This window comes from Lotus japonicus, chromosome 5 (assembly GCF_012489685.1).
Source record: "Lotus japonicus ecotype B-129 chromosome 5, LjGifu_v1.2".
NCBI classification, from domain to species: domain Eukaryota; kingdom Viridiplantae; phylum Streptophyta; class Magnoliopsida; order Fabales; family Fabaceae; genus Lotus; species Lotus japonicus.
Genome location: NC_080045.1, coordinates 51,940,896 through 51,949,997, shown reverse-complemented (window position 1 = coordinate 51,949,997; position 9,102 = coordinate 51,940,896). Strand labels below are relative to the sequence as shown.

Here is a 9,102-nt window from a genome sequence, read left to right as displayed (position 1 = left end):
CTTTAAGCTTATCCTCAATTTTAATATTTCTTTTTATTTTAACTTCATGTGAATACAAGTTTTCTTGATTTATTCTGTTTTTTTCATTTATTTACTTTTATTGCTATATTATTACTATTATTATTTCCTATCAAAACAAAAAAAAAAGTATTATTATTAGTTAATTCATTAATTAAATAATAATAAAAAGATACAAAGACAAATATGAAACAAAAGGCCAAACAGGAAAGAACAAAAAAACATACGGTTGCAAGCTTGTGTTTCAAAGTTGAAAGAGGAAGAGTTGCAGCATTAAAAAGAAGAGAAAGTGAATGGTTGAGAAATAAACATAGTAGAAAAAATTGAGAGTGATGACATGCTATGCTATACATTGATTCCCACTGGACAATGATCAGATTGAAAGGACTCTACACTGTGCAAGTGATCATAGCAGCAGGCGTAGGAAAATAATTAAAGATGTAAACCTCCAAAGGAATCCAATGCACTTTGGCTATATATCAGAGCAAAAAGAGCCACTTGGCTCAGCCAAAATAGAACCACTCACAGCTTTTTTTTCCTCAACCACAACAACTACTGTGAAAATCACATGGTTGATGGTTCAACCACCAATCCCTGGGCCGCTCTAGCTGCACCACGCCGTTCCAGTGACCACCAGTCCACCACCACTGCCTCGCCGTCCATCTTAGTCGCAGGGATTACCCTGGTAACTCTCTTTCTCTCTTGATCCCTTTTTCTATGTCATTTTGATGTTTCAATGTTATGTTTAGCTTTTTCCTTCCATTTTTTCTTATCTTCTAACTGCTGAAAAACAGATTGAAGAGTAGAGAAAGAGGCTACCAAACTCATGGTAGACCTCTACACACTCTTGCTCATAAATCAAGCACATTAATATTATTTTAGCTTCTGTTCTAGACTTCTTATGCTTACTGTTGCACACACAGAACACGACGGTTCTATCACACAACCCTGTTTCTTTTATAAATATTAGTGATATGCTTTGTTTTGTTACTTAGAAAGAAGAGAAATCAGAACCAGAAACAACTTATACGGTTAAAATCTCTGTTCTGTTTTCAAAGCAACATAAACAAAATGATAACGAGAGATTTGGTTCCTCTTTTTCTCTCTTCCCTGCGCAGTTTCTTTGCTGCAGTTGTGTATGTGTGCATTGAATATTAGGCTGTGTGTTAGTGTATTATGTGTGCTGAACGAGTTAAGGTTTACTGTGTGAATTATTGAAGTGTTTCTTATGCCGCATCTTTCATTCATGACATTCACTTTTATTTGCTCAGATGATGTTCTCTCTAAGTCGGTTTCACGGTCTTAACCTATGGAACGAGTCTTCAAGTGTGATTTCCTTGATTAGTATCATCAGGTAATTATAATTAATTATCTCTAAAGTAAGTTTTAGTAAATCAAACTAAGTTATATATCAGATTCATACATCAAACTCTTCCAAAAAAAAATTTAATGACTGTTATAAAATCTACTCAAAGCATGAACACATGAATTGTAAACAAAGCTTAAATTGCCCAAGACTAATTATTGGAAACACTTTTTCATAATAATTAGGATGAATAAAGTCCCAACATGGGGAAATTGGGTTTGGTGCCCCACTCCTTAAGCTCCCCACACCACTTAAAGTGAGAAAATTAGCGTAAAATCTCTCTTGACTAGAATACTGTGAATGTATCACCTACCTTGGTGTAGGTACTCGAAGACAGACTCATGCCTCATATTGGCTCTTGGTGAGAGGTGGCATGAGGAGACTAGTAGCTTCCACATGCCGTTCGGGGAGATGACTATCACCCTGGACGACGTGTCGGCTCTTCTTCATCTCCCCATGGGGTCGAGGTTCTACACGCCTAACAAGGGGGAGCGAGATGAGTGTGCAGCGCTCTGCTTCCAGCTCATGGGAGGATCCACCGCTGATTATCTTAAGAAGTTTGATGCGACGCATGACCAGACTATTCGGTTCTTTATGTTGAAGACTCTGTATGATTCTGCTTTGGAGGGTATGTCTTAATTATTAATTGATTAAATTATATCTATTTTTAGTATATTATTATAAACTGTTAACTTAATTCATTTCATTGTAGAGCACCGGTATGAGGATGCTGCCCGAATTTGCCTGGTGAACATGTTTGGCACGACGCTCTTGCCAGCAAGAGCGGGGGATATTACACGGCTGTCTACTGGATTGGGATGCTGGAGGACCTTGGGCGAGTGTCGGAGTACGTGCAGGGCGCGATTGCGCTGGATACGTTGTACGACCAACTTAGTCGTACATCCCATAGTAAGACAAGCCAGATGAGAGGGTTCACCTCGCTCCTGCTGTCATGGGCATATGAGTACCTTTATGACTGCGTCATTATCAGGAGGCAGTTTCAGACTACTCATAGGACCAGCCTTGGGCGCAGCGGTGGTTTACGTCCCGGATCGGGCATGCCGGACTCGATGAGAGACGAGTCATGCTCGATGAGCTTACGGTGGATGACATCATATGGACCTCATTTGAGGACTATCGGGCTCATCGACCGCGGGATCCGAGAGCCCTTTATTCTGGCTACATCAGGACATCTTTCTGCCGGGCTGTGAGCCGACATCTACCGGAGAGGGTTATGCGCCGGTTTGGCTACATACAAGATATCCCTCGACACCCTTCTGAGATCCAGACGATGGGGTCCCTTGTTGAGACCGCAGATGTTGCCTATGCTGACTACGTGTCGCACCTGGTCCCTCATGGAATCCCTGTTATACGTCCGGGAGACGAAATGTTAGATTACATGAGGTGGTATAGTAGAGTGTCCCATCGGTTCATCATCCCTGATGATATGAGGGAGGAGCTCAGTGCCGTGGTAAGTTTGGATTCTAAACTTGTATATTATTTTATCCATTCAATTGTGATTTTTATTAATGACATTTTCTTTGTAACTAAACATGTATATTATTTTTTGCAGTCTGCTATGCGTAGGGGTGTGGAGATGTTGGAGCAGTCACTGGAAGTGCCAGGTGCTCCTGTAGTAGGCACATAGGCCCGACTCCTCAATGAGAGGGCGCTCGAACTTTTTAGATCGAGTTTCTTCGTTGGTACCCAGGGAGTTGGCTTTGCTGCTGTTCGAGGAGCCGCAGCTACGGGAGGTAGAGCTCGTGGACTTAGAGGAGGTCGTAGTGATCGGGGTCGGGGAAAGTGATTTTATGATTGTTGTATGTTATGTATATTTTTATGTGGACCATATGAGACTCTTATTATTATGACTCTTTTTATTTACATGCTTTCTATTTTTAGTCTTAATATTAAGATTCTTATAATGAAAAAATGAGTAACAACTACAACATAAATAATTCAATGCAGGTAAAATAACATAAATAATCAATGACAAACAGTTCGAAGGTTACACAACCAAATTAACCAGAAGCAACACGAAAAACAAAATTATTCCTTTGTGATATCGACGAAGTCATGGGGTCCGCAATCCTTTGGAAATACCTTGACTACGTTGGACAATGTTATATTAAGATAACAAACAGATCTTCTAGGTGCAAACAGAGCAACCTGCAAGTAAATTGCAGACTTTAATCCAACCATGCATAATTGTCCAAATGAAACAAGCTTAATATTTAGGTTCTAGAGGATAGATCTTTTGGAGAACGAGAACAGATCCAACAGTTATGTCATTCGCAAATTCACTGTGAGTGAAGGCCTTGCGATGGATGCTAGCATTAACGGTACCCGTAGGGTCTAAATTATTGCAATCGTGAGAGAAATAAATAGGAACGATGTACGGTTAGAGAAGGGGGACAAAAGCAAGGGGGACAAAAGCAAGGACATATCTTGAGGGTAACTTTCGCATCTCCGAAACCATTGGGAGTGCAAGATTCGATAACAGCAACAACATTCTTCACTCTCTCAACGTTCGTTGTCATTGAGCCCAGCGGAGTGGCAAATCTCCACTCTTGCAGAGCTGATAGCCAAGCATTTAAATTGAAATCATGATCGGTTTCGGTTGATCCGTGTTCAAGCACACACCTCACGATTTTCTGGGTCGGAATTAGTGGTGTGTTAGGGGTGGATCTACGGGCATACATGGCAGGCTGGATGGCGTCAGCAGGGTCAGGAATGAGAGTACGAGAGCTGCCAGAAGTGTTGCTTTGACGTTTGCAATGGCGGACGAATGCATTTGGGTCTTGTTCCATTGTGTGTTTTTTTTGTCTAGGTTACAAGACAGGAAGAAGAGGATGAAGAGTAAGAAGAAGAGGCAAGACACAAAAGAGATTTATAGCATAATGGTTAGAAGATTTATGGTGTATTGGTGGCTGGTAGAAGTGTGGTTGGGGTTGGTGGTTGAGAGTAATGTCAGGTTTCTAGTTTGTCGTGTAGTGGATGGAAATGACAAGACTTTGGTAATGAAATGAAATGACAAATGAGCTTTACTATTCAGCAAATGAACATTACACGCAGTGACTTGTCAATCTATGGTGATGTCTACATAGTGAACTGTTTAACAACCTAGGGATAAGGGCCATCAAATTAATATTACAGAACGTTTACAAATGAATATTACACAATAGGGAACACTCAATTTGTGGTGATGTCCACATAGCTACCTGACTAGGACCAAGAGGACCACAAAAATTCGCAAGCCAAGCTTGGAATTCTGCAGCGAACATGTCTAAACGTGGACCAAGGCCAACCGTCCTCACCGGCGGAATGCCCCATTAATGCAGCAATGAATCTATAGCCACAGTTACCATCATCTTCAACATTTGTAACTGTGTGAATATATGGATGGAGAAAGGATGGAAAATGACTCATGAAATAGCTTGTATCAGACTTCTTCCCACACTTCTTCCTCTTTGCTGGTTATGAAGCCTTCTTTGCGGCTTTCATCTCCATGTCAACATGTTCAAACCCTGAAGGATCATGAGTCAAGGATGCTATTGCTCGACCCTTGGGTGGTTTGCTCTCCTTCAACTTAAGAGTGCGGTTGGACTTTATCCGAACCTCAGAAGTACATAGTGTACTGCTTTCAGGACAATGTATCGCCTGAAGCTTCCTCCTTACCATACTCTGCCCTCTAGTATCTAAAGAATGAAAATAAAGTGTCGGTGCATCAACTTCTCCGTGCATTTCTCCATGGTTTAGGCCGCAAATATTTGAGCTGCTAGTATCTGCAACACGTACATGCTCCCAACTTAGGCTTTTCCATAATGGATGAATTGCCTCATACGGAATTCTTCCGTAACCTGCAAGTTCACAAGCGTGTCACATTCAATAACAAATAGAAATAATTGACAAGAGAGTGGTTGACCGGTAACCTGCAAGTTGACAACCGCAAGGTAGTCCATGAGTCTCTATCAATAAGCAATCGCATCTGCCGTAGGACTTCGTTCTTGTCAGTTCAACATCAATGAGTTGCAAGCATTTATTTGACACAAATCCTCTAATATTTATGTAAAATGGGGTCTTGAAAATGTGATCAATTCTGTTAATACAGCGCTCAAACGATGCTACTATCTCAGTGTGACGATTCATGGTCAAACCATGCGACGCATCCCATGAAGTGGCCAGGTCACCCTTGCTGTTCCGCAACATCCTCTTCAAGCTGGCATGTGCACCTTCGGCCCTGCAAACAAACAACGCACCTTATTACTTTCTACTTTAAAACATATAAGAATTAATATTGTAATAATCTATCAAATGAAAAACATATAACAAGTAATAACATATTTTTTGTACAGGTTACTTGTTATTGTTCCAAAATGCATCACATGATTTGTCCATGTCTTGACAAATTTCTCCTTGTGGACCAACCATGTAGTAGATTAATAAGTGGTAAAGTTGTTGTATTTATCCTTGCACATTTTAAACAATTCCAACCAGTGACCTTCAAATTCTTCAACTGTTGAAGCATCTACCAAGTCGGCCCACTTCTCCATAACCTCTACAGCAAAATTATCTGTGCCAACATACAATTTGCACTTTGCCAAAACACACTTGTTGATGTGCCACAATCATAATAAATGGGTAGTGGTGGGAAGGTTTTGTTTAGCAGCACTCAATAAGGCCAGATCTCGGTCAGTCAGAATCACTGTAGGCCACATGTATTGGTCGGCAATAAGAGACTTCATACACTCCAATGTCTAAATGTAGTCATCTATGCCCTCACTGCCAATGTAGCAGAATGCTATGGAGTATGTCTTATCTGTGGAAGTCAGGCCAACAATCTCGAGCAAGGGGAGTTTATATTTGCTTGTCTTGTAAGTGCAATCCATGATCACTACATAAGGAAATGTGTTGAACAGTTTGATAGCATTCGGATGAGCCCAAAATACATCTCTAATGACTTCCGATCCGGGTTCATGTCTTTCAAAATGAACATACTTGTCACCGTCCAACTTCTTCAGCAAGTGTTGCATCTTTGTCAATGACTCACGAACGGAGTGCCTAAACCTCTTGCAAACACCATAAATTTGTCGGATGGTAGACAAGTTTGCAGGATTTTTTTCCTTCAAATCCAACAACATCTTTCTTTGTGGAACCCAAATCTTAACTTGTTTTATCACTTGCTCCTTCTCAACACTAGTTAGTCGACCAGCGTAATTGTGGCCAAGTAGTGACCTAGCTGGTTGATGGATGTGTCTACCCTCCATCACCTTCAACCACCAATCTCTACCATTTTTCGTAGGTCGTCCTTTTAGTCTAAAAGGACAACATATCTTTTGTGTTGTTGTTCCTTCAACAAGATCAGGTTCTTTGTAGGGAGCATACAGACCATGCTTCTCACACCCCAGATAAACATATTCTTTTCTTCCATTCGCACCACTATCAGACTTTGTGATCACCAGAACATATTTATTTCTAATAGAAATGTCGTGAACCCATTTCAAAAGATCAACTCGTGTAGGGAAACGTTGTTTAATGATAAACAAGGTGTTCTGGGAATGAACATTGAAGAGAGGCATAGTACCTAGAGGTAGAGGGATTGTGCCAAGAGAGAATGAGAGTGAGAGAGAGTGCTGAATTTCAAGTGTTATTTCATCAAATGAGCCAAAAGTCCCTTACAATTGATAACTACCTCCTATTTATAGAGCTTGGGTACTACCTATTGGGCCAATTGGGCCTCCGAGATCAAGGCCCATCTGAAGGCCAGGGCCCCGCCTCAGGGCGGGATACATGCTGGGCGTTGCCCCTCTAGGGGCTTGCCCAGTCCACTAGTCCACAAGACACCGAGCTCGAGGTACGAGAGCTAAGGGTGTCTTTTAAATGCTGTTACATGTCTTATTATACACCGGAATCTACACTGCCAACATGGCTTGAGAAAAGAGAAGTTAACTATATCGCCAACATGGCGTGAGCAAAAGGAAACTAGCATTTTCAGTTACCCAGTCCACTGACTTGACGAGCAAACCGAGCTGGCAAGTCCACAAGTCCGCAAGCGGCGAGAACGACTACTTTGTATTGGTGATAAGTTGGAGCAGGTGTATGATCGCTCGCCAGCGGGAAAGGTGGCAGGCATGGGTCATGTGCCGATCATTCAATCATTGACTGGCGGTGACCCCGGCGAGCGACTGAACTTCGTTGTTGGTGTCAATCGTCAGGCGATGGCGTTTGATCCTTATAGTGGCGAGGCTTTTCGCGCTTTCCCTTATTTTAAAACCCTTTCAAATTTCTATCTGCCTCACGTGGCTGCCCCACGTGATGTGTTGGTTACATCAATTTCCCTCTTTCTCCGGAACCGTCACTTCACCTTTCATAACCGTCCCATCGTGCGCAGTAACTCCCCTTTGCACGCGACCCACCTCCCCAAAACCATCATGACTTCCAACCTTCCACACGCGTCCAACACGCGTCACCCTTCCAGCTTCTCTCCTTCTCCTATAAAAACCCTTCTTCCCCACTGTCATCCCTTTCCGAGACCCCTCTTCACTTCCCTAATCGCTTACCAAACTCCTTCTGCCCACTTCCGCTCCGGAGCCGTCGCTTATCACCCTTTCCGCTACCCACTCTTCACATCCTACTCCGGTGAGTCCCACTGTCCTTATCTTTACATCGCACACATACTGATCTTTTCCTTTCTTTCACTTCACTGTCTTCTAAAAATGGCTTCAAACCCTACCTCCCCTAATCACTCTTCTTCCTCCTCCGAAAGCGACCCTGACTCCACCGCTGCCGGCGGCCTCCGTTTAGAGGTTCCGGAGATCCCAGCTCACCGACTAAAAACCTACGCCACTCTGCCCCTTCCAGTCCAAGTAGCCCCCAAACACGAGGCTATAGATCAACCTTCCATCTTCCAAGATAGCGATCCCATTGTGCAATTCGTGAACTCCCTGGGTGGCTTGTCCAATGACGATGAGTTTAACGCCAAACTCAGGATCTGGGTTTGCAGTCCCGGGGATCGCCCCTGGCTTCACAAGCCAGACGGCGACGTAAAGAGATCCCATTTTTTCTTTGCGTACGAATACATGTTTAGCGAGCTTGGAATCAGGCTTCCTTTCTCGCCCTTTGTCCAAACCGTCCTCCGCGACATCAACGCGGCTCCCTGTCAACTCCACCCTAACGCCTGGGCCTTCATTCGATGTTTTGAAATCCTAAGCGCCGCTGTCGGCATCGCCCCATCCCCCACCAGTTTCTTCTACCTTTACGACGTCGACCCCAAGTCCATCAAAAACAAAGGATGGATTTCCTTGAAGGCCCGAGCCGGCCGGAAGTGTTTGCATCCCCACAAAAGTAACGCGAAGTCCTCCTTCGCACGAAAGTACTTCCGTGTGGCGGTTCATCCCGCCTACCCAGAGGCATTCACCCTCAGAGACGGGACCGCCCTCTTTCCTCTTTACTGGACAGAGAAGCCCAACGGGATCACCGATCCTTCAGAGGATTCCTTGTCCGCCAACGATAAAGCCTTTCTTAATCTCCTTGCCCCACTTCCCATCCTTGACTGCACAACAGTCCTTGAGGGCGCTGACCTCTCAAGAACTCCCAAATACTTAGGTTGCCCATAGCTCACTTTTATTATTGACATTTCCTTTCTCGACTCCTATGTTATCACTAATCGTTTTTTTTTATTGTTACAGAAGATATGAATTTCACGAACGCCGAGCTCC

At 43.2% G+C, this 9,102-nt stretch overlaps 1 protein-coding gene across 1 annotated transcript; it reads left to right on the top strand.

The window, feature by feature from the left end:
* Positions 1–277: 277 nt before the first annotated feature.
* On the top strand, positions 278–3,268 carry LOC130721431 (protein MAIN-LIKE 1-like). The gene is made up of 5 exons (XM_057572230.1): positions 278–703; positions 1,290–1,372; positions 1,708–2,012; positions 2,097–2,855; positions 2,958–3,268. The coding sequence occupies exons 1-4, from the start codon at positions 587–589 to the stop codon at positions 2,309–2,311; spliced, it is 720 nt and encodes a 239-aa protein (XP_057428213.1). The 5' UTR covers positions 278–586; the 3' UTR covers positions 2,312–2,855; positions 2,958–3,268.
* The last annotated feature ends 5,834 nt before the right edge of the window (positions 3,269–9,102 follow it).

Excerpts from the sequence above, each read along its gene's own strand:
- LOC130721431 (XM_057572230.1), top strand. The coding sequence starts at position 587 with ATGGTTGATGGTTCAACCACCAATCCCTGGGCCGCTCTAGCTGCACCA. Across the intron at positions 1,373-1,707 it reads TCCTTGATTAGTATCATCAG|GTACTCGAAGACAGACTCAT; the intron begins GTAATTATAATT and ends ACCTTGGTGTAG. Across the intron at positions 2,013-2,096 it reads GTATGATTCTGCTTTGGAGG|AGCACCGGTATGAGGATGCT; the intron begins GTATGTCTTAAT and ends ATTTCATTGTAG.